The sequence below is a fragment of the Cheilinus undulatus genome, linkage group 1, assembly GCF_018320785.1.
Source record: "Cheilinus undulatus linkage group 1, ASM1832078v1, whole genome shotgun sequence".
Classification (NCBI taxonomy): Eukaryota; Metazoa; Chordata; class Actinopteri; order Labriformes; family Labridae; genus Cheilinus; species Cheilinus undulatus.
In genome coordinates, this window is record NC_054865.1 from 16,812,052 (window position 1) to 16,838,177 (window position 26,126).

The following is a 26,126-nucleotide window of genomic DNA, read 5'->3' on the forward strand; positions in this document are numbered from 1 at the left end:
CCATCACTCAAAGCAGCTGCTCCTGTCTGCAGTGACACAGAGGACACCATCACAGGCTCTCTGTGTCACTTTCTCTCCACCATGAGCTATTCAGGCCTTCTCCTAGGATATGCATACACAGTTAGACAGTTAGACAGTTAGACAAAGCATGATGTGATGCCAGAGTAATGCATTGTGGGATACAAAACAGACAACATGGTGGATAGCATTAGCTGCTAGCGACAGAAATGATCCAAAAATTAATTAAAAATGGATAAAAAGACATTCAATATCAGAGTTACTGATGTGGATTTAATCTTTGAATAGCCCAGAAAGTCAGCCAAGTTCCAGGCTATATAGAAAAGCCTCTGGGCTATGAAGGCATGGATAGCATCATTAGAATGGCAAACTGGAGGACTTCCAGAAGAAAAGAAAGTGGCTATACTGTATAGTTCAAAAGTGATTTAACTTTTTATAACCTGTGCCTTTTTTGTGGTATGTGACAACATCAGTCTCAGAGGGTTAATCAAGCTGAATTATTTGTCAAATGTGAGTAGTTTTGATTAAATTGGGAAAAGAAACAATACCACCATTAGTTGTTTTGAACACTTCAATTCTTTGGCTTTACGGACCAGCTCTCAATATGTCTTATATCATGTCAGCTCTTATCACTTGAGTATTTGGCTTCACTTTAATACATTGGAAAGTGACATGCTGTCCATGTTAATACATGATAAATGCTTCTGCACACACTAAAGTGAGAGAACCCATGCTGCACACAACACTACAAGTCATGCAGGCAAGCTCTTCCTACACTTTCTCCTCCACTCTGGTACTCCTGCTCTGCATCTGAGCCGTCAGCCTCTTCCAGGCTGTGCGTGCTCCCATCAGGCCCCTCTACAGCCTCTTCTTGTTGCTGAACAGCTCCTGAGGTTGTGTTGCAGGATGGCCTGGAGTCTGAACCCTGATTGTCAGAGGGCTCACTGGGGCACTGAGAGCTGCTGTCAGCCGGGATCTCCAGGGCCTTTTTCTCCTGGATCTTGCTATTGATCTCCTTCTGAAACCTACACATCTGCTCCTGCAGCTCACTAATGAAATTTACTACAGTCTGACAGAGGCAGGGGGGGAGAAAGAATAGAGGAAAATGTTTAGAAGAAGGGAAGATGTATGCCTTTGTTTGTGTGTGAGGATGTTGTTCATGGGATGTTTCAGGTCCCTTTTTCCTTTGATTTTCTCAAAGCTGAGAGAGAATCATTTTGAGTTTGATCCTAATAATACATGATTACCAAAACTGGGACTGTAACTCTCATAAGGCCTGGCTAAACATACTGTTCACATCCCTATTTCTTTTTGTCTACAACTGTGTAACATTAAGAACATATTTCAGATTCATGCATGCCCAGTTTATCAAACTGTTTTCACTTATAAATTCCTCACATGCTGTGCAGGTTTGTGATCTTTTTAAAGTTGATCTGTGCACAATGTTCCCTCAGAAAGAGTGTCAACAACAGCAGAGTTATGCTGGGACTGTGGACAGAGGAAGTCTCACTCGGGGTTCAGTGCAGCGGATATGACAGATGATATGGAGTGCCTCCATGGCTAAATTTAACCATGAGTTAACTGGCACCACAGCAAGGAGGCTTTAGCACGCAGCTTGTATGTGTGGACATGTTTGTGTAGTAGAGGCAGCACGTGGGAGGCCTTTAAAGTGTTCAAAGCAGATTTTTTTCCCCGATTCTTCTTAAGTCTAAGCAGCTGTTGGAGGGAAAGTTTGTTCTGTGAACACGATGCGAGGATTAACAGGAACTGGAACACTGCTGTTTATGAAAACACACTTATTTGTGCCTTTTCTTTCTTCTCAGAAACCCCTGTTACACCTACAACACATATTAAAATAGGAGTTTTTATAGATGTCACATGCCTCCAGTTAAATAAAGGGTCATTCTCTTCAACCTTTACCCACCACCAAGATCTAAATTCTCTGGGCTGAAGCCTACACACACTCATATTTGGCCCGCCATCCATCATGCCAGCTCTGCTACGCCTGAACTCCTTTAACCTGAGGACACAAAGGCTCTTTGACCAGCACTGTTTTGACAGTAACTACATACATTACAGTATCCTGTCTGCTCTCACTGCTTCCCCTTTTCCTCTATTCATACTTCTCCAAATGCCAACGAAGTCAGCTGGTAACCAGACACATCTACGACTAATGTAAATACATGAACGGACAAAAATTTAAACCCCTCAGAGAGGCTTTTTTTCCTGCAGACTTTGCCCAGGAACTACAGAGCCAGGCTCTGGGTGAATGTTTCCCTCCATCAGTCCAGTAAGTGTTTATGGTCTTCCATAAAATCAGCAGCTGACTTCAAGGTTAAATCCATCACAGCACAAGGCAAATTTTTGTGTGCTCCCTTGTCATTCCTGGCAGAAGTAGGTGCAAATTTCCAAAGAATGAAGTCAAATCCAGAGAGGTTTTGCTAAACTAAATCCTCCTTGACAAGAGTCCTTGGTGAAAGAGACTGTGCACTCGCATTTACTGACCATACCAGTCCTGGATTTCAAGTTTAATTTCAAAATGTGAGCCTGAGTGAAGTAAATGATGGCTTAATCTCGGGAGATTGCGTTGAAAATTAATAGAGAGCAACTACATTTGGCCAACTTCACAAGGATGACCTGCTGCTTATATCTTAGCTTAAGATAAGTTCTCACAGGCATACAGAGATGGAAAAAAGTACACAACTGTAAAATAAATTACAGCTTCTCTGGTTAAAATTTGCTCAAGTAAAAGTACTGATCTGTAAAATAGTCAAGTATAAAGTTTCCTTTAAGTACTGAGTGTTGAGCAGCTACAAAGGAGCTGCACAGTAAAATCTGATCTTTCCTTATTGGCAAGAATAACAAGAGAGTAGATCTCAAACCAGGTTGTTTAGGTAAAGTCACACCTCTGTAATAAATCAAATCACAGCAAAGTTGACAGTGTATTAAACTCGTATATAGCTAAATGTAACACTTTAAAATGTCTACTGGTCCACATTTCAAATATTTAAACTACACTTCTAAAGTGTTAAATATCTGACAATATGGCAAAAATGTCTGTGGCAAGTTGGGTCTCTTCTGTCAAGATCAAAATAGAGAGTCAACCTCATAGCAAGGGAATACTGACGATGTGTCTTTTAGGAGCACCTGAAGTCAGACTCTAACTCATGATGTTGATAACTTCACTCATGTTGCAAATGTGTTTCACATCAATAACAACAACAATCCACCGGAAAAATGAGCAACAGAACCCAAGCAGGGATCATCCAAACACACCTAAACACAAAGAAAACACTCTGCCTAAGGGCATGGTGGGGAACTCCATCCACACATCTCCCCAGAGTTGAAATTGCAGTGGTTGAAGCTTAGATCAACTGACTCTTTACACTGAACACTGGTGGATCAACACTGTCAAATAACTCAAACACTGAAGACCATTTCACTCAGAATAGGGTTAAAATTACACTTCGGGAGTTAAAATCAACTCTGAAATCTTCAACCGTGAGATATCAACACTCCAGTTTTTCCTGTGACCAACAGGATGTGTTGTGGAATCATTGTCTCTCCATGTGCTACTGTGAAGTCAACAGAGGTGGAAAAAGTGCAAGAGTACTGTAGTCAAGTAAACATAGTCACTCTGGTTAAACTTACTTAAGTAGAAGTAAATGCACTGATCTCAAAATGTACCCAATGAAGTATAGTACGCAAAAAAAAACTTCTCAACCACAGGACTCTGAGTAAATGTAGCTGGTTACTTTCCACCCCTGCAGGCATACTTAAATTAAACCTTTCTGCACACAAAGTATAGTCATATTAGTGTCTGAGAAGCCCTACCTCTGCTTTATGCTGCCGTTCAGCCCCGTGGTTCTGTTTTCCCTCCATGTCTGCCAGCTTTATTTTCAGGTAGGACACCTCCCCCATAAGATTCAGCTTCTGGCTCTCCAGTGACGTCCTATGTAGGAGCTCCTATCATCAACAACACACCGTAAGAGCATGAAGGCACATAAGCAGACACACAGGTTAACACATTATCCCCTTCAATAGTACTCCATACTTACTGAACAAAGGCGACATAAAGTGTGAGGCACAGTGAGCCTGCGGCTCTGTAATGACAGTCCCCTTAGACAAACCCTCTGGTTTCAAACGCTGTTTGAGTGGCTAAATATACACAACCCATGACCACTATTTATAATGCCTATTTCACAGCTCACTCAAAGTACACAGCAGAGGGGGAGAGAGGGAGTCAGAGGGAGAGAGATTTAACAAAAGCATGCAAAACATCCATAGAAAGAGCATTAAAATAACTTGAACAGGTGCATTTTCCTGTCAATATGAACAACTGTCAATCAAAGCTACCAGCACATGTCCACTGTACTGTCTGGAACTATGTGTCCTGCCTGGCTGTCAGCCTCCAAAGTTAAACCAGGCTAAGCAGGCACATGTATAACTAATTTGGCGGATGTCAAGCAGGTGCTAAATCACTTAAAGTCCAGAAATGAGCATCAGTGGCAGGCAAAACAGTATATATGGACACGTCCATTTAAAACTTTGGCTTTGGAAAATATCTGGGCTTCTTCTACAGTGCGCATGGAAAATATTAGAGCTTTGTCACCAGGAAGAGATTTACGGCTCAGGTCCAAAGCCTCATAATGACCACGTCTCTGAGAATCCAGCACTGACTGCCCTTTCATACATTGCACACATACAACCCTGAATATAGAAGCCAGACACAAAGAAACTAGAGATTAAGTCACAATAAACAGAAATGGTTAACTTTACATGTGAAGACTTACAAAAGCAGCATTGATAAAATAGCAGGCATATATTGCGTAATACCTGGTTCATTTTACTCCAGGGTCTGCCAGCAGAGGAAGAGGAGTGAGTGTTTCCCTCATGGATGCATGGCCCAAGCCTAAAGTTTTATAAATGTAATCCTCAAGAGTTCTTTGTAGTGTTCAGCAGAGCCTTTCTTGCAGAATTGAAGTCATAAGCAAACAACTGAAAGTAGCAGACATAGACTTCGAACTCTTAAAAGAGCACCACCCCTATTCTTCCTCCCTCCCATCTCTCCACCTTTTCCAGATTATACTCTCTTACTCATTTGTCCCTCTCTCCTTGCCTTGTTTGTCCTCTCTCATTTCCTCTCTATGGGTGTGTGTGTTTGTGCACATGCATGGACTCATTCACGTTGGTTACAGGTTGGGGGTGTGTCTAACGGCGCTGTAATCACCTGCCCAGACGGACCAGTCTGGCCCTGCATAAACCAGAAATATGTACGCTCTGAGACGCTGTCCTGGAATGAGTCTGAGCTTCCTAAATATTTTTTGTTGTCAAGGGAATCTGCTGCCAGATATGTTGGAATTTCTACCCAGGAAGCTAAAGTCATCCTCGGTCACATTCTGTAACTTATGAGAAAAGACTGGATCTGCAGACGGATCTTATTTAGAAGATGAATGGACAGTCCAGGGCACTGACACATTGTAATAAAAGAAAGAACAATATTGATGTAAAAACTCCAAGGGAAACTCAGAGTTTCCTGTAATGTTTCCAGTATTATATGAAATATTTTGTTCTGGGAAATCTGCTGTAGCACATGTAGATTTGAGGGATTTAAAGCTGTGTACCTGCTGCAGCATCTCCTCTGTAGAGTTGAGTTTGAGCTGATGCTCCACCAGAGAATTCTCCAGATCGCTGATCTTTGCTCCCTGAGCCTCCACCTGGTCTGTCAGCACACTCACCTGTGTGTGGAGAGAGGTTCCATCAAAATGAGACTTTGTTGGCAGGAGCAAGATGTTGCAATTAAACTGTTTCACCATCATTAAGGGTCAAATTTTCTCACATAATTGCAGACCAAGCATAGCCAGAAATCCTCTATTTTCAAACAAGGCCAGCCAAAAGGGGGATAAAGGGGAGATCTCTCTGGGACGCAGGCAAATAGGGGACCCATGGAGGTCAGCAAAATCCTGATCCATTGGTTATCCATGTCTGTGATTACCATATTTAATTTTTTACCTGAATATTAACCATTCTTATCAAGGCAACAATTTATTTTTTTTGTTTTCTTTTTTCATAGCTTACAGTCATCTTCAAACTATTAAGCCCTTTTCTTAAAACAGAATTACCTTTCTTTGGTGATGTTGACAATGTGGATGAGCACATTGAACTATACATTTGGAAAGTAAAGTCGGGCTTCATCGCTAAGCCACTGATGTGCACAAATGCCAGGATGCAAGAAAATGAAGAAGAAGAAACTGAGACAAGGAAAAATATTTAATAATTGTGATATGAAGGCAAAAAATGGGTGGAAAGCAGCAAAACTGGGTAAAGAGTGGCAATAGTGGCAAAATAGATTAAAGGGGCAAAATGATGAAAAAGTGTCAAAAAAGGGGTAAAAGATGGTGGAAAGGGGTTACAAGTGGCACAAATGGGTTTGAAGTGGCAAAAATGGACATTACACATAGTGAAAAATAGTTAAAGATGGCCAAAATTAGTATAAAAAGTGGTGAAAAGGGGTATTGAGTGGCAAAAAATTGTCTGAAAGAAGCAGAAAATGACAAAAATGGGTTAAAAAGGCTTAAAATAAAAAAAAAGGCCAGAAAAAGTGGCTGAAAATAGATGAAAAGTGGCCCAAATGGCTTAAAGGTGTATAATGAACAGGAAATGTGGTAAAATGGGATTATAAAGTGCCAAAAATATTTTTAGAATGGGTTTACAGAGGAAAACGGCAGAAAGTAGCATGAACGGATTACATGGGCAACAATGGGCTATAAAACTGCTGGTAAAGGGTCACAAGTTGCACAAATTAAATTGGCAGAAAAAGAGGGGAAATGACATTTAAAAGTGGCAGAAATGGCTTCAAAGAGGCCAAAATGGGCAGCAAAAGGAGGTGAAATTAAATCATTTAGTTGCAAGATAGGTCTTATAAGGAAGAATGGGTTAAGATATGCAAAAAAGAAGGTGGAAAAATTGCAACAATGGCTTCAAACTGTCGAAAAAAGGGGCTGAAAATGTGGTGAAAAGGGCTTTTAAAGTGGCATTAATGGGTTAAAGTGGAAAAATGGATAGTAAGTGGCAAGAAGGGTCCGAAAAAGTGGTGGAAAGGGCTTTAAAGTGGCACAAATGGGTTTGAAATGGCAAAAATGGACACAGCCAGTAGTGAAAAACAATTAAAAGTAACAAAAATTGGGATAAAAAGTGATTAAAGTGGGTTAAGAGTGGCAAAAAAATGGGTTTGCAGAGGCAAAAATGGTAGGAAGGGTCAAGATAGGCTTTAAAGTGGCAAAATGTGCAGAAAAAGTGTTGCAATTAAATTAAAGAGGCAAAAATGGGTTTTAAGTGGCAAAATGTGATTAACATAGCCAAAACTAGGTAGAAAGAGGCATAAAAATAGGTTGAAAGTTGGCAGAAAAGGTGGTGAAATTGGATTTTAAAAATGGCAAAAGTGGGTAAAAATTGGCAAACACAAGTGGCAATAATGGTTTGGAAAAGTAGTTAAAGGGGTCAAAAAGTGGCACGAATAAATACCCAGCACACTGATTGAACACACATACATTGATATCATCAATAAATCCCAACTGAGGGCCCATTCAGTGGGTTTGTCGGGGGTCCAGCCAGTTCTGTGGGCAGACCTATTTTTTAATATCCAATTTCGTTCAAATTATATCAGCTATTTCCACATAATTGCTGAGCTTCTTTCTACATAAAATTCTTCATAAGTGCCAGATCAAACATTTCCTTGGGATGAAATGAATGGTCCTTTGTGCCTCACTAGTAACCTTGCAACACTCCAGTGACTCCAGCAAAGTCAGCAGAAAGCAGGTTAAATGTAATTCCACAGAAAAAACTATTAAGGCCCCATAATAGCTAATCACATGCTAAGAGGCAGCTCCAACCAGCCAAGTGGAGCGGATTTTCCTGAGGAATATTTTATGTGAGCAAATACAGCACCTGCTCACACACCTACATGCTAGAGCACAGCAGGGTGGTGCTAGCCTCGACCTGCCTGAGATAAGCACTTATTCACAAGAGCTGATAAAGGCACACCTACGCCCTTATATACACTGTAGAGACACATCACACAAAACCAGACATTCTAGTGTTGTATTAGCACCAAACCCAGCTTTGTTACTGTTACTTCAGCCGTGCAGCGGAGAAGTTATTACGCAACATTTACAACACAGTTCTCAGCTCTACCTTTGCCCTTTCTCACCTCGCTCCTTTAACACTCCTGTGTGATATGAGAAGTGTTTAGAGTCAGTTCCAACTAACAGTGTGGTGTCATATGTCCTTTCTTATTTGAGCAGGCTCACATCCAATTCAGCTGATTTATTTCATAAACTAATGTCCAGGTAGCTGCTGAAAGAAGCATTTAGAATATCAACCCTGTATCAGAGACAGTTCCTTTGTTTTCTACGAGAGAAGTGAACTCATCTCACCTGCAGAATGAGTGACTCTTTGTCTCCCTCCAGACGTGATAACCTCTCCTGGTAGGACTCACTGCTGCCGGGTGAATGGAGGTTTACCTACAGAGCAAAGGTCAGCCATTAAGTTCAGTAGGTACACTGTTAATGCACAACAGTTGCCCAGTGGGTCGAGTTTGTTTTTCGTTACTGAGTTTCCACTCTCAGGCACACAAACACAGTGCTTTTGTGTCAGATGCTGGTGTGAGGTAAGAAGTTTACAAATCCTAATCCAGCATTAAAAGTTTGTACATTTCACAGAGAGTGATGAGAGGGAGAAATGCTGGTTGAAGGCCGAGCTCAGAGCTGACAGGGTAATAAGGGATATTTCAAAGTAATCATTGCGAGAAGGAAGTAAAGGTCAACCATATTGGCTCAGATTTCTCAGAAATTCAGGCTGTCAACCACAGCCATGGAAACATTACGCAGCAGAGTGTGTCCATGATCCAGAGCCAGCTCACAGAAGTGGTTTATAATAACTGAAGAATGTAATTAAGCCTTTAATACACTATAAAAACAACACTGATGTGTTAGGGTTTTAAGTAATACTTGAACAAACAGCACACACACCCTCAGTGTTCTTCATTATTATTTAAGCTCTATGCTCCATGCTTAAAACATATACAGATGGAGCTCTCTGTACTCTGTGTTCATTGCATTGGTATTTCTGCACTTCCTGTTCTGTCAAAGCTTAAAGATACTGACCAAATGTTGTAATACCACTAGGGGGGCAGTACCGAGCAATATAACCAACAGTTCAAGCCAAAGCATCAAAGCATAAGGAAGGAGGATAACTTTCCTTGGGCCGATGTGCTGCAACCTGGGGCCTGAGCCAAGCTGGACACATGTCGACACAAACGCATGTCCTTGGCAGCCAAGGTCAAGCTTGATGGCATCTCTTTTGTCCAGGACTTTTCAGCCCAGTAATATGCCCAGAGACCCCTGACAGTTTACAGGGACCTGCGACATTGGAAGGTTACTCTTAGCTGTGTATACTCACCACATCCACCCCTTACTCTGCCTTAAAGGTACAGACATTGTGATTTTTTCAACAGATTATTTTCCCATGCCCCTGGTAATATGCAAAGACATTCAGAACACCACTGGGCTTTGGATGTCTTATTCTTCAGCTTATTCTACTGTTGTTATTGACTCTTGCTTTGAGCTTCCGGTACCCCCCAAAAAACCTGAAAGTCAGGTGTCTGATCATCATAAGGCAATCTCAGTGCATAGAAATGGCAAGATGAGATTCAGCTGCAATTCCATATCTCTACAGTCTGGGACTAAACTTTATCCTTCAAGATGACAATGCTCACCCCCACAGAGCAGGGTTTATCAGAGACTACTTCCAGAATTTAGGACTGGAGAGGATGGCTTGAACACTTGTGGGATCAGCTTGGTTGTGCTGTCCATGCCAGAGTGACCAACACAACCAGCTTGTAACAAATGCTGGTTGAAGAATGGGATGCCATCCCCCGGTAGTGTGTGACCAGGCTGGTGACCAGCATGAGGAGGAAGTGCCAGGCTGTTGTGGCTGTGTATGGTTCTTCCACACACTACTGAGGCTCCTGTTTGTTAAGTGAATAAATTATTAAATTGCCAATATGTCTCGTTTTTTTCAGACTTCAGTCAATAGCAGAATAAGTGTGTTGGCATTGGCAGAGCAGATTTGGCAAAGTTTTCATTAATGCAAATCACATACTCAGCTCTGCTGCTCATCCAGCAAATGCGTGTTCCCTTCCAAACAATTTGTCACCATTTCAAAGGGAAACAAACAGGCTTTCCAACAGTACACGATGTATTGTCCGGAGGCATTGTTACAACAAATGATTAATCTAACAAACACAAATTTCCGTACTTTTTTGTCGTAAGTGTCTTTGGCAATTCCTTATAGAGCTGCATACTTTGAAATGAAATTGTAATAATCATAATTTAAAAATGAAAAAAAAAAACTGTTTCATTAGTAGAAGTTTACTTACTGTGGGTGTGTTTACTATTTCAAATAATTATCAAAAGATTTATGCAGTCTTTCTTACACCAACTAGTTGTATAAAATGTAATCAAATAGGGACAAAATCACTATTTTACCTTGGTCCGTTATCATGTAATAGCAACTATTTCTTCAATACATGTTGAACCTTAGATTCTAAATGGTATATACTAATGACTGACAAATTTGTGCTTGGAAAGGCTTTCCCTTCAGGAAGAACTTTTACCTAATGGAGGCAGTGAGGACTAATGACTTCTTAATGGTAGCAAGATGCTGTGTGGTGTCCAAAGACTCCCTGCAGGTTTAAGTGGCAGGAAATGATCTCAGCTGACATGCACATACATTTGTCCTTCGCCTCACACACCTTAACAACAGTTTGGGGTATAGGCATACATTCAATAATTGCTTCATTTGCACATTAATTGTGAACAATTTGCTCTAAATAACTATGATATGTTCAATAGAGAGACCTAAGTTATTTGTAGAGTTAACTCAAACCCCTGAAGTTCTGCTGTTTAGTGAATTTTTAATTTTCTTTTTGTACAGTGGTTTCTACTCTAGTACTTCAGTGTTTGAGTGCACATGTTGCATATTTTGCAGCACACCTCCCCAACTCAAAAACAAAGCACTTATTTCTTCCTCTGAAATTATCTTGCATGCCATAATTACAAAGTTACAACTATGCAGGAGCAAAACAAACCACTGAGATTCTTGTAGCAAATTGTTTCTGCAGCACTATAGAGTATTAAGAGGAGACATGCACACAGAGAAAGCCTTACCTTTCTAAGCCAGGCAAAATGTTTGTAGAAATCAATATCATACTCCATTGTGCAGGCCCATTGTACTGTAGGTCTGGCTCTTAGGATTACTAACAGAATTTAGCCAGTGCAAAGAAACATCAGAGAGCATGAACAGATATAAATCCACAGCAAAAAAGAAATCTCAAAGCTCTAAACTGTGCTGCCGTCTGGATCTCCCTGCTTCTAACTCTCCATGTTGCAGCTGAAGGGAAAGCAGGGAGGACTTTGGTCCGTGTGGTTTGGAGTCTGGGCAGCCTGAAACTTTTAGAGCTCAGCCGAATAACTCAAACTATGCCAACTGGCTTTACTCCCTTTCTTTCTTCTCTGCACTCTTTTTTTCTACCTCTTTCTGACTCCCTCCTTTTCATTTCTCCCTGCTTTCTCTCCCAAAACACTCTCAAACGGCTTCAGTGTCTTGCTGCATGTCCTGATCGCTCATCTCTCTCTGTCCTCCCTTTGTCTCTCCTGTACCTCTCTCTGTCCTCCCTTTGTCTCTCCTGTACCTCTCTCTGTCTGTCTTCTCTCCCTCTTTCTGAAGTGCCTCTTGAGTCGGTTGAGCTAATTTTGCGGGGCTTCCTAAGGGGGCATGGGGGAGAGGAAACTTTCTTCAGCACATGCTTGTCAGATGTGGTGCAAATCAGTAGGGAGGACGCAGAGGGAAGGAGGAGGCAGCGGGGGGTGGATGAATGGGTGTGTGAAGTTAAGAAATATCAATTTAAAGTTGGGTACAAAAGGGCAGATGATGTGATGGATAGCCTGAACCAGACTTATAAACATTTGTAACAGAAGGGGGAGAGCAGGGGGGAGTCAGGGGTTAAAGAAAGGAGACAATAGAAAGTTGGACAGTGAAAAGGAGCTGCAACTGATTTTACTTTAAACAGGAGCTCTGGATCTCATTACCGGTGCAGCTTGCAGTGTATCCTTCTTCCAGCTCACTACTTCTTAGCAGACAGGAAAAAGCCCTCCAGATGTTGATGACCTGGATCAAAGACCCCTATATCAAGTAATAAACCCTTGGAGTCAGTAGTAGAAAATAAGAGACCAGATTTTCCCTACAGAATGAGTGACTGAACTGAAGAAATGGCTGAAGCCACCATGAAGTCTGCATATGGTTCCAAGTCTGGAATTTGGCTATCACTTTTATTTAGTTGATCCAGAATAAACCATGTTTGGACAACGCAAGTAGATATGCATGGCTCACCTAGACTGTCTACATCATGGACATAGTCTCAGTGGTGTCACCCAATGGTTTGGAGAGGTGTTTTAAAGCTGAACAGTGGAGTCTTAGTCCAAATCTATCTTTTAGTCAGTCTAGGGAAAAAAAGAGCTGGAGCTGGGCAGCAAACTAATCAACTCAATCAGCTTAGCCACAGCCTAGTTATGGAAATGTATCAATTACCCTTAGTCATAAAAAAAAAAAAAAATCAAGACAGCTGAGTTCTACAAAATTTACTCCGTGCACAGAGTGTACTTATAAAGTAACCAGCTATCGACAGCAAAGCTGATGTGTGAACCAGGCTGTAAACATGTTTAATGCTGCTGTAAAAGTGTAATCAAGTGAAAACCTCTGGTGTAGAGAAACAGCACCAGAGCAGTAGTTCAAAAAACATGCGGTTACTTGAGTGTCAACTTAGGGCTGCCTGCAAAAGCCAAGAAATCCCCCAAACCCAGCCTCAGCTCCACTTTTGCAGAGGGGGGTCTGGATGCAGATTGCAGACCTCAGACAGTCCTTCTTGCAGACCATTATTGTGAGATTAAGTCTCTGTCAGAATGGAAATACATGCTTAAAATGTCAAAATAAGGGATAGGGTAAGGGTTAGCAGATTGACGCAGATTGAACTAGTGATGGGAATTATGTCCCATTTTAGTGATTCAGGTCATTTGGCTCAGCTTAGCAAGAAGCTAATTTACCAATGTCATGTCTCCAGTTATGGGTTTTTTTTTGTTTTTGTTTTTTTTTTTTATAATGAAAAGATTGTGCAATTATTTTTGGAAATATATATTGACTCCCCAAAACCCCATGTGGGTCAGATGAAATCTGCTTACTGGCTGGGCTATATGACACACTTAATATAAAACATTAATGCTACACCATCAAGCATGAGTCCTCAATGTTTGTGTGCCTGTGACAAACAAAGACACACAAAATAGATTTAAAAAAAAAGAAGAAGAAATAAAAATAGTAACAATGATTTAAATTAAATAAAAAATCTCAAATGGACCACGATCCCATCTTTAAGTAAAAGAGTCGGCTCTTTGAAATGACTTGTTCATGGACATCCCATCACTAGAGTAAACATTCTGATTACAGGACAAAAAGCTTGTCCTCCATTAAAACATTCTAACACTGCAAATACAGCTAACGGAGCTGAGATAGCTGTGTACGCTATGTAGATAACTGAATTACGGAGCAAATGTAGCTAAAACTAAATATCGTGAGATTAATGGCTAGTTATACTAATGGAACTACGAAGCTAACATAAGCAATGAAAGCTACTTAAGTTGTATGTTATCTACGTAGTTAGCAAAGCTTTGTCGGTTTTATCTTTGTTTGGAAAAGCTCACGTTGCTAAAGCTAAATTTGCTACATTGGCTCAAGTAGTAAAGTTAACTATGTAGCTAGTGTAGCTTTGTTAGCTTTAGCTAAAGCTAATCAAGCTAAACTAAGCCATTGTCTGCGTGTATAGGCTGCTTCTTAGATCTATACTTTTCCCCCAGGTTAGTTCTCTGACCGTCACTTATGTTTGTAAAATGTTTAGTCTGTAATGTTTGCAATGTGGTTGTTTTACTAATGCATCTGACAGACTTTCTTTGTGAATAAATTTGAATTTAAAAAAAAAAAGAAAGAATAAAACACGGGAAATACGTTGGACTGGTAAATTACAGCGATTCCATTCTGAGAGAGACATCATCTAACATTATATTCTGTGAGAGGGGCTGTCTGAGATTCACGGTCTACAGATTCAAATCTACAGATTTGTCCTGAACAAAATGCTGCAACATATTGTAAATTATGGAAGAGTACAGTGATCAAAATTCAAATGAAAAGTCTCATTTGAAAATTAAAACACAGTAAAAGAAATGCTTTTTAAAGGAATGCTATTCAATTTTCATTTTAATTTTCATCTGCATAGTTCTTAACATAATTCAATTGAAAATAAGAGTCATTTAATTTTTTAATTTTTAGAAAAAGCTCTGCTAAATAGCTCTCATTACTTGAATGACTTGGCTATTTTAAAACTACAATCCATTATTAGAACTGCTTTTTCATTTTCAGATGTGTGTGCGTTTTTGACTCATAAATGAAATAATAATACAGTCTTATTAATTATACTTTCATTACATCTGTCAGTCTGCACATTCCTTCCTTATCTCAGTTTAAAAGAGATTTAAAACTCAAAAGTCTGAACAAAGCGAAAAGTGGAGGGGGCAGGAGAGTGAGGTCACAGCTAATCTTGCTGTGCATCACGTCGTTAACGGTAGTTGGCGGCGTTTATTTTACTGCTGCCAACACGGAATGTCAGTCTGCTGCGACCCGCCACTAAAATAAAGAGATGAAGCGTCACTGTTTCAGGAGCAGCAATGGAGGATCCGCAGGTGGTTGGAGTGCTTAGTGAGGTGAAACGCTGTACAGCTAAAACACGGTTTACAAACAGGGAAGTAATTTGAGTTGGCTTTCATCGGCCCATGGGCACATGAGGATCCGCTTCGGATGATGAGCGCTACTGATGTTGGGAGCCTTTCAGCTTGAGAGCGGCACGCCGTTTGGCTGTATCCTGTTGGAGGGGTAGGTGCTAAACATCAGCGGTTAGCTTGTACTAGCTAGCTATGCTATCGTTTTTCCCATTTAAATCATGTAATATCCTCATACAACTTGCAGAGTAGAAATAAAACCATATATTAGCTCGCTTAGTTCCAGTGTCCTCTTACAATTTATACTGAGAAATCCACGTTGGCCACAGTTGATTAGTGTCATGGTTAGCTGGTTAGCTATACTGTGGCTAATGACTTTAAAGACCACCTGCGCTCAATCAAGCAAGATTCAAGTCTGGTTCAAGTCCGGTCTGTGGATCTTTCGCCACAGGCTTTTCCTATTTCTGTGCTGGCTGCTGTTGTGTTCATATTATTTAAATGTTTGTTTGTTACATTAAGGTCTTGAACATTAAAGCACTTTGTATGTAGGATTGGGTGGTATTAATTTTATAATACCGACATTCCTATTTCAAATTTTGCCGGGGTATAATGTATTATCGCAAAGTGTTTAAATGTGCAGTGTGTAGAAGTTGGCATTTCGCCGAACAGAAACGGTGTAAATGGGATATAATGTTTCTATATTTATGTGAAGTATGTTAAAATAAGTGTACAATCATCCCCTTAAAATTTTCGTTTTCTTTTTACAAAATCAGAAAAAAGCTTTTTAAATTTACATTACTGCACGTCGCGCTCACAGAGACTGACATAACAAACCACCATGTTGTCTACAGCAACGTTTTGGGGACAGAAAGAGCGAAACGAAATTTTTAAATACGAACCTGCCCGCCGGTTCTGAAATCTACCTGGAAGGCAGGCAGAGAAGAAGACTGACCTATAATGTATAAATAAAATGGTTAAAAAAATGAATGAATAAACCCTCACCTCATCACTGCTGTAAATGATGTCTGGATCACAATCCATTTTGGTCTTCACAGGCTCTCGTTGCTTAGTGATGTGATGTTTTGGTAACAGATGGGCTCATTCTAAAATCTGACGCTAGATGTCGCTAAAATTCCAATTTCTACACACTGTACCTTTAAAAAACACATAATTTAAGCAGCGCGCGCCTATACTGGCACTTCCTTCATACCTTAAACAAAATGCCATGAGTCTCAAAAAGACAATGTTTAGTAGGCGACATATGCAGGATGGAGCTGATTTATTGTTGAAGCGTTGTTTTTACACGCAACACAAAAAATGAGATAAATTAGGACGGAGTATCAATTTAAGTTTATCTCTCTCCTTTCCATATACTACAAGGCATGGGCGCTCTGTTTTCCTTCCCCCTTCCTCACTTCCTGTTAGAGGTAATATGAGAAGTAATGATCAATTATTATCATTTAGGATGTTGGAATGTAAAATAATGATCTGTATGCTTTTAAACTGAGAAAAATGTGACTTTAAAATTATTGATGCAGTGGCGAGCTCTGTCATTCATTTTATACAGGAAGCTTATAAAAGTCACACAATACTTCAGCGCCTAAAATAACCACCAAGCATTGATTGATTTCTTGTAAAGATAAGTTTTCACTTCTTTAATTACCTGTTGATTGTTTTAATGTATTTATTATGGATAATCACTCATCTCACAGCATGGTCTTAATGGGTAATTAAAGCAATAGCATGGCTATTTTTTAATATCCCGGCCGGATTAACCATTAGGGCGATCAAGCAATTGCCGTTCTGCTAATATGTAAGGTTTAGCGCTCTATTTTCATTGGAAACTAAGTTTCAGAAGATTTCAGCTGACAAGGAGTAATGAAAAAGTAATGTAACTAATGGTGTAACCAGTTACTTTTAGCTGTGAGTAACTAAGTAATATGACTCACTCCTTTTTAAAGAAAGCAAAAGCAATGTGTAATGGATTACTTTTTCAATAACTTCCCCAACACTGGTTCTCATGCTGGATTTTGGATGTTTCTGTCCTTTATTTGCATTTTAAATGAACCCGTTTTTCATCCATCACCAGATGCAAGGGACGGATCACTCACCTCATCTTTATCCAGCCATTTCAGAATAATGTGAGCTGTATCAGTGGAAACTTGTCTCCTGAGAGAGTCCTGTTCTTCCTCACTCTTCTGACCCTCCAGGATTGCTCGGAGGGCCTCTGTCAGCTGAAGAGCTTTGAGGGTAGGGTCCACAGGAGCGGGGAGGCTCAGCTGTGAGGGACTCTCTGATGAATGGTAATCCTGGCCTTCTAATCGCATGAGAGCACTGAACAGCCCTTCACCCATTTTGCCTAGGGGAATTCAGAACAACAGGAAATCAAGTGAAGAGTAAACAAAAAAATAAATGAGAATTTTTATTACTCTGGCATTCTTCTTCCTTTGGCAGCAAAATCAACTCAGAGGTCACTTGTAGCCTTCAGTATAGTTGGAATAATTCATCACATGACCTCATGAGGGCAGTGTTGTGCACTAGTGTGGCTTTCTGGATGTAAATAGCATCAAATGGCTGAATGCAGTGAACACAGTGGGTTCTGAAATCCACAAATTAGAGGTTCAGCTCTGCAGGTCACTGTAATCATCTTGTCTAAGTTACATAAAGAAGTTTTATATAATCTGAGTGAAGATGAACCGCAGCTAGGACACATCCTGAATGAAAAAACAGTCTTCTTATGATAAGTTCAGGTACAGTTTGTGCTTTTAAATTTTGGCCATGGTGAAATTTGTTATGACAGTGTGCTAATGGTTTGACTGTCACCTCTATTTATAGAGCTTTGTCTTCTGACCACACAGAAATATGAACAGACTGCTGAGGTTGTGACAAGCAGCTATGACTAAAATGTATCACCTCTGCTAGAAATACAGAGAGAAAAACAAGGAAGGCTTTTCCCAGTGTACTCAGAGATTTGAAATAAAGAGTAGGGGTAATAAAAGCACAAGATGAGAGATTTTAGAGAGATTTTACACAAGTTTAAAATGCTCATAAAATGGTAGAAATCTATCAATTCTAAGCTATACGACTTTTATATTTCATTTACTGTAAATTTTCTTCCATCAAAGTTTTCTTGACAGTAATGTTGTAAACTTGTTTCTATTCTTTGTATTTACTAAATGCACCCAAAACAACTGAGAAAATTCTAAAACTACATGGAAATGAGACCTAGTGAAAGTCTGATCAGTGTGGTTCACTTAAACTTTTCAAAATGTGACAAAATTGTCTGTTGGCTGACATAAAAAGGGAAAAAACGCCTGTCTTTCAGCTTTATTTTACCATCATGGTTAAAAAAAGAACTTCCTTTTTTCAACATACTATAAATGTATATGAAAATCACGTGGTTAGCACTGGTTTAAGGAGGCCTGTAATTACAATCTGGCCGGCCTGCTGATAACAAAACATAAGGTCTTACCAGCAATAATGTCGTCCATTTGCTCCAAGGCAGCCTCCAGCATGTGGCTGGCATTTGACGCCATGCTAATGCACTGTTTACAGAGCAGCACCAGAAGCTCTTCGTTCACCAATGTGATGGAGAGAAGTGTGAGCTGGTGGCATGAGAGAGAGAAGAAGAGAGAGAATGATTCTTTCAGACTACTCCCCTTCTGTGTCACTCTTAGATCCCTCTACTGCAGCTGTCCTGACATCTGAGGGAAGTCTAAAACCTCCTGAATGTGGCTCCTGGCTTTAAACTCCCCTCTCATTTTGTGGCCAAGGACTTACCCATTGTCAGTGCTGCTTTCCATATGAGGTCAAAGCTCAAAGTCAGACTTTTCTCTCTCTCTTATCTTGCATTGTTTGTTTGGATATTTTTTTTTTTTTTACGTAACACTACATTTTTGAAAAGGTTTTCTCCAGTTTAGATTTGAAGGAGTAAAAAGCTATTTTTATTTTCAACCAAAAATGTTTTTGGCAGAGGCACGGGGTCATATCAGTACATGGGACCAGAATTGATTTATGTTGATGACAAAGAACATACTGTTATGATAAGCACTGCAAAATACAGCTGGATAAAGCAGTGGTCACACCCATAGGAGCGTGGGTATTGGTTTTAGTAAATCAAATTTGGCACAATAAATTCACTAAGGAAGACTAAGCTTTCCAGTATGTTTCACTGCTACTCTATATAACAAAATAGAAGCTGCAGGATAAACTTCTGAAACAATGATTGCGGGAACGTAGTCCGTTTGCTGCCGCATGAAAAGAAAGAAAGAGCAGTTAAATGGAAAAACGCATTTTGTCAACCATTAGAACTGTTCAGTACTATGCTTGAGGTGTTATAAGTCCCTAAATGGTCTAGCAGTAAGATAATAAAACATAACTTTACCAATCCAAAAGAAATGCATGTGCAAGGTTGCTCAAACATTACAGTAAAAAGAAAAAACCCAAAAGAGCCACAAATACAGACTCCCCTTCAAAAGTTTAGGAACAGTGAGGCCAGTTCCTTTATTTTTGCTGTAGACTGAAAACATTTGGGTCCAACATCAAAAGATGAATATAAGACATGAGATCAATATTTCAGCTTTTATTTCCAGGTATTTATATCAGTTTCTGATACATAACTTAGAAGATAACACCTTTTGTAATGGACCACTACATTTTTAGGTAAACAAAGGTTTTGAAACAGATAGACTTAAAATAGATCAAAGTGAAGAAGACTTCTTGCAATAACTGCATCAAGCTTGTGACCTACTGATGTCACCATACTTATGAACTCTTCTTCTGTGATGCTTTTCCAGGCTTTCACTACAGCCTCGTTCAGTTTGTTTGTTTCTGGGGATTACTCCCTTCAGTCTCCTTTTTAGCAGGTTAAATGCATGCTCTATAGGTTTAAGTCTGGAGATTGACTTGGCCAGTAAACCTTCCACTTCTTGAACTCCTTTGTTGTTTTTGGCAGTGTGTATTGAGTCATCATCTTGCCGTGTGCTAAAGGATCTACCAGTCAGTTTGGTTGCAGCTTTGCTTAAATTGACAGACAATGTTTCTGTAGACTTCTGAGCTCATTTTGCTGCTGTCATCATGTGTTACATTACCAAAGATCACTGAACCAGTCCCAGAAGAAGCCATGCAAGCCTAAGCCAAGACATTACCTTGACTGTTTTTCACAGATGAGCTTGTATGTTTGTGATCATAAGCAGATCCTTTCTTTCTCCAAACTTCAGCCTTTCCCCTTTCACTTTGGTAAAGGGTAATCTTTGTCTCATCAGTCCATAAACCTTTTTTTCAGATCTTTTGAGACTCATCTCTTTACTTTTTGGAAAATTCTGACCGGAGCGTCCTTTTTTTCTAGCTAATGAGTGGTTTCCATGCTCTGGTGTAGCCTCTGTACTTTTGTTTATGAAGTCTTCAGTGAACAAGAGATGGTGATACCTTCACTCCTCTCCTCTGGAGGTTGTTGCTAATGTCACTATGACAGGAGATGGTGATACCTTCGCTCCTCTCATCTGGAGGTTGTTGCTGATGTAATTTACAGTTGTTTTAGGATCTTTCTTTACAGAGTTCACAATGTTTCTGTTGTCAACTGCTGCTGTTTTCCTTGGTCTACTTGTTCAAAATCTGTTACTGAGTACACCAGTTTCTTTCTTCTTCAGGACATTCCAAATGATTGTACTGGTGATGACCAAAGTTTGTGCAATGACTCTGACTGATTTTCCATCGTCTCTCAGTTTCACAATTGCTTGTTTTAACACAGAGACAGCTCTCTGGTTTTCATGTTAGTTATAACTATAAATGCAGTCTGCACAGGCAAAACCCAAATCTGTAACTAAGCGTAGACATTCAGCGTTATTTTTTGTTGGAGTAATCAATGGAATTGGACACACCTGGGCAACAAAACACACCTGCCAGTCACATGTTCCAATACTTTTGCTTATATGAAAAATGGGTGGGTTCAAACACAAGGCACTCTCTTCTAAGTTGTGTATCACATGCAGATTTAAATACCTGGACATGAAAGCTGAAATGTTGATCTCTTATCTCACATTCATCTTTTGATGTCAAACCCAAAGGTTCTCAGTCTACACAGAGAAAAGGAATTGGCCTCACTGTTCCAATGCTTTTGGAGGGGAGAACAAGCAAAAAACAAATAATTAAAAAACATTTATTGAAAACATAAAATGGATTAGCGACTGATTCAAACAAACCCAGCATCAAAATGAGAACAAAGGTATGATGAAACCAGAACTGATTGTTTATGCTTGTATGTGATCTTATAAAAACAAGAATTTCCCTCAGGATAACTAAAGCATTATCTTATCTTAACATAGGAAATTGAATGATGATCCACTTAGATCCAACAATCTTCTTTTCAGTAGACCTATATTTCTTTTGCTTTTTCCTTGAAAGTGGTTACATACAGTAAAATCCTAACTGGATGTCTTTTTGAAACATTTAGTGTTCAGCCAGCAAAGTGATATTCAGCAACGTCCTGTTTCTCAAAGATAGAACCACAAAAGGAAAGAACATTAAATAAACACAAAATTCACCAAAGGGGGAAACACTCTGGAAATACTTCATAATAACTGTTTAGGCATTAGTAAAGCATTAGTAAAGGGGTACAGTCAGGTAAGTTAATATAGAGTGCTCTGAGAGGAGTGACACGAAAGAGGTGAAGTTTGGAGGGTTAGGGGAAGAGTCAGGGTTAAGGCTATGCATGTCTTTATAATGGATAATAAACAGGGGTGGAAAGTTACTAATTACATTCACTTAAATTACTGTAATTGAGCAGATATTTGGGGAACTAAAAGCAGAACTTTTACCACTAGTTTTAACTAGAGTAATTGTTCTTTTCTTGAGTACTACACTATACTCTACTTTTTCCACTTCTGTTGGCTACACGGTAGCATAGAGAGGGAATTATTCCACATCACATCCATAAACATCAAAAACTGGAGTGTTGATATGTCAGGGTTAAACATTTCATTGTTGATTTTAACTCCCAATGTGTAATTTTAACCCTATTCTGAAATGGTCTTCAGTGATGGAGTTATTGACAGTGTTGATCCAGCAGAGGCTAGGCTCAGAGATAAGGTGAGGAGTTCAGGCATCCAGAGGGAGCTAAGATTAGAGCCACTGCTCCTTTGTGTTAAAAGGAGCCAGCTGAAGTGGTTGGGACATTTCATCAGGATGCCTCCCAGGTGCCTCCCTTTGGAGGTCTTCCAGGCACGTCTAGCCAGGAGGAATCCTTCACTGTGATGTCAAATCTGGGGTGATGCATGGGCAGAATTTCCCATTGGACAGTGTTTAAATGTGTTTTATATGTGTTTAGATGTGTTTGGATGTTGCCTGTTGTACAGTGATCCCTGCTGGGGTTCTTTAGTTCATGTTTGTGGTGGTTTTTTTATGGTTTTTGATGTGTGACACATTTGTACCATGAGTGAAGTTATCCACTGAGTTAGAGTTTCTGCCTGTGACTTTAGGTGGCCCTAAAGGACGTATAGCACCTCAGTATGAACTTCCTTGTTATGAGGTTGAGTCTGCTTTGTGTAAGCCACAGTAGCCTTACCGTGCCACAGATTTTCTAGAGTATCTGCAGCTCTGTCATACTGTCAAATCTGTATGGCTTTCAAAAATGTAGTTTAACAATACACAGTATGGACCAATATAAACACTTTTAAAATATTTAATTTAACTATATGAGTTTAAGTACATTGCCATTTTGTTGTGTATTTGACTTTATTAAAGAGGTGTGACTTTACCTGAACAACCTGGTTGGAGATCTTTTCTCTTGTTGTTCTTGTCAATAAGGAAAGATTCAATTTTACTGTAAAACTCAGCAGCTACTCAGTACTCACTACTTTACAAATAATTATAAAATACAAAGAATTGATGGCTCAAATTGTAAACAACATATACACTATTAATTATGTATGAAGATTTTCTATTTGCTAATGCTGGAATAGTGTAATCATTAAATGTGTTACTAAAAATCAAAAATAACCAAGAGGTTTGAGTCATTGATGTTGCTGTGTCATTTACAGTATGGCCAACAGGGTGCATCACTGCGTAAGAAAAAACTTCATTCAGAGCACTCTGCCATATTAATGAACATATAACTGTGCTGCTAAAATGATTCAGAATAACTCTGTAAGGCAAACATAGTTTGTTAATATACTGTGGGTATCCAGCATGAATCTCAGGCTAAGGTTTTACATTTGTTGGTGCTATCAGGCTCATGTTAGGAATGGGGGAAAAATGCTAGGAAGCCAGTGCTGTTCATTATCTTCTCTCCTCTGATACTCCATACAGCATACTATTGGACTCTGTTTTATAATATGCTTCATATATGGGGTGTCCCTCTCCTTACAAACACTGCCAATATGTCCAACAAGTTTTGATGAATTAAAACATGTGACTGCATGCAGAAGATTAAGCTGTAACCCTATAGTCTCACTTTATCAATGGAGTCTCATGTGTACACTGATGTGAGATATCAGTCTTGCCAAAGATGACCAAACTCTGATCAACCTCCTGTTCAAAAGAAATACCTCCATCCAAATACAGGTAGATGAGACAAAGGGAAAAAGACAGAATGGGTTAAAAAGAATGATCAAATCACACAGACTGGAGCTCATAGATACACCCAGCTGCTGACATTATGAAAAAGATATACCTTGTGAACCTGCTTTGAAAACAAAGACTTAAAAATAAATCATTCTGAAAAAGCTTCATGACCTTGCCAGATAATGAAAAGCTTTATTTTCTACTGATGCAGGATAAAAGCGTCATTGGTGCACCTTTGAAGTAAATCCTACCCCACCACAGAACAAGAAAAAAATGGACTCAAAGCAATCTTTTTTTTCAACTTCTTTTATTTATAAAACTCCTGATTCGTCACATCAACTTAAGCAAACAAAGTTACTTTTTTCATGTTTCCATCATGTCATATAAACCCTGAAATTCTGACATTCATGCTTCACTCGGTATGTTAAAGCAGTGTATTGCAGATAGAATTCTTTAGAGTTATGCTTTTTATTATTGTGTCAGTAATAACATGAGGCATTTTTTATAAAGTATAATGCATTCAGACAAGCTAAGATTTCCCGGTTAGTTTTACATTTTCATACTTCTCCTGCACATGTCAATGGGAACACCTCAGCATGATGTTTCATAAACAGTTGTGATTTGTCTCTGGTTTGGGTTACTGCACTCACTGTTGTGTCTTACATAAGAATGTAGGTTTGTCCTCTTTATACAACAGAGAGGCGAACATTAACATAACTTTTCTTTTAAGTTCATACATGTCTACCCTCTTAACTAGGTTGGTCTCAATGGTTTATCTATCATGCGTGGTATACCATACATCATACTAGTGTGATCTTTTTCATGTGAAAAGTTCTGGAGGTTATAGTCTTCGATCTGTGACTCAGTCACAAGACTTATTTTTGCTCTCTGTTCCCAAAGTCCGTCTTAAAATGGGTAAAAGGAGTTTCAGGTATGCTGCTCCTGCAGCCTGGAATCTGTTGCGGGTGACTCTCTGTCTGGGGGAGCTGGTTTCTTCAAATCTTATTAAAAAGTAGATTAAAGGCATTGGAGGATGATTCTTCAAGTTGTAGATGTTTTGACCAATGACTTTAAGCTCTGTTACTCAGGATTTGATCTGTGTTTTCAACTGTTATATTTTATGTAACTCTTTTAATTTTGCTGCCGACTGTCTTGATCAGGACACTCTTGTAAATGAGATCAATGATCTCAATGAGGTTTTCCTGGTAAAAAATAAATAAATAAATAGAAATGAAATACATACCTCAACCCTGCTCTCTCATCAGTAAAAGCATTTAATCTTTCTGTAGCTTTATTATAATCCAAGCTACAGTCAAACGCAGATGCATTGACTGCCCTCTACAGGTTGAAGTGGGCTGCTGCAACTGAAGTTTTCTGTTGGCTGATGTGATGGCAGGTGACACACAACATATGGAAGAAAGTATTTGGCTGCCTGACCATTACACCAGTGTAATGATGTTGTATTCTTTTTTTTTTTTTTTCCCTGGGACTTCCCTTGACTGGTTCTCAAGCTACCTATCAGACTGTTGTTTTTTCATGTCAGTTGACCCTTGTCTGAATCTGCAGCTATTTTGTCCTTTAGTGTGCCACAAGGCTTTGTCCTGGGCTCTATTTTATTCTTTGTATATGCTTTTTCTAGGCCATGTTATTAGCAGATTTTGAAGTTTTAGTTGGCTCTATCAGGAGTGTCCCTCTCTCTCCAGAGTTGAGTGGCAACCTCTGGTAGCGTGGAGTGTTTTCATTGCAAGTCCATCCTCTCCCAGGAGTGTGCGGTTGGGGAATGAGTGTAATCGATCCTTTTGGTATCAGTGGCGTGTAGGGCCGCATGTAGCCGGTGGCAAAGGTTTTTCTGAGATCTGTCCCCCATCATTCCCTGTTGGAACTTTTTTTTTTTTTTTTAAAGATATATTTATTACTTTTTCGGTTTTACAAAATATATAACATGAAAACATAAAGGCACCTTATTCTACATAGAACACAGTGAACAAAGACTCCCACATGGTGAAAAACTAATAAAAAATGATATGAAAAAAAGGGTATGAAATACAAAACAACACAGGAAGAACAAAAAGCAATACATACAAAAATAAATAAATACCTCAAATTGACAATTGGAGGGATGCATACGCAGATACCCAGGCAGTAGAGTGCTACATTATGGTGTGGGGTTGGTGCCAGAGCTCAAGTGAGGTTCCTTCTGGGTATGTCAGACCAAATAAGTCCATAAAGGCCTTTCTGCAAATTCTGAGCACTCTCCGCTCCAATATAGTTCAAAAATGGGTTCCAAGTTTTATAGAATAGTAGTGGTTTGTCTTTAAGCCAGTAGGTCATTGCTTCAAGGGGGATAAGTTCCGTTATCCCCTGTACCCACTGTGAGAGCTTAGGCGGTTTGTCAGAGATCCACTGGAGTAGGACACACTGTCTGGCACCAAACAAAAGGACATTAAGCAGTCTCAACATTCAAGAGTTAAGATTCAGTGCAGGGTGTAAACCATGGATACAAGACAGCGGAGTAAGATCCAGTTCTTTAATTTCAGAAATTACTTTGCAAACCTTTCTCCAGAAATTTTTAATACAGGGACAATCAAAAATACAATGGTAGTATGTTCCCTCTGAGATCTTACATTTATTACTGTATTTGGAAAGTGTAGAATTGAATTTGTTCCG

At 39.5% G+C, this 26,126-nt stretch overlaps 1 protein-coding gene and 1 long non-coding RNA gene across 6 annotated transcripts in view; one reads left to right on the forward strand and one right to left on the reverse strand.

The window, feature by feature from the left end:
- ppfibp2a (PPFIA binding protein 2a) overlaps positions 1-11,873 on the reverse strand; it is a 29,406-nt gene extending 17,533 nt beyond the window's left edge. Inside the window, exons 1-5 of one of the 5 annotated variants that reach the window (XM_041784030.1) lie at positions 11,247-11,873; positions 8,454-8,540; positions 5,643-5,756; positions 3,853-3,984; positions 794-1,087 (exon numbers count right to left, since the gene is read on the reverse strand). In XM_041784030.1, coding sequence (XP_041639964.1) covers positions 794-1,087; positions 3,853-3,984; positions 5,643-5,756; positions 8,454-8,540; positions 11,247-11,294 — 675 coding nt within the window. In that variant the 5' untranslated portion in view covers positions 11,295-11,873. The other 4 variants (XM_041784043.1, XM_041784061.1, XM_041784036.1 and 1 more) reach the window with 4 other exon arrangements.
- A 2,827-nt stretch (positions 11,874-14,700) lies between these two features.
- Positions 14,701-17,328, forward strand: LOC121507738. Its single transcript, XR_005991747.1, has 2 exons — positions 14,701-15,054; positions 16,990-17,328. It is a non-coding gene; the product is annotated as an uncharacterized LOC121507738 (long non-coding RNA).
- Positions 17,329-26,126: the final 8,798 nt, after the last annotated feature.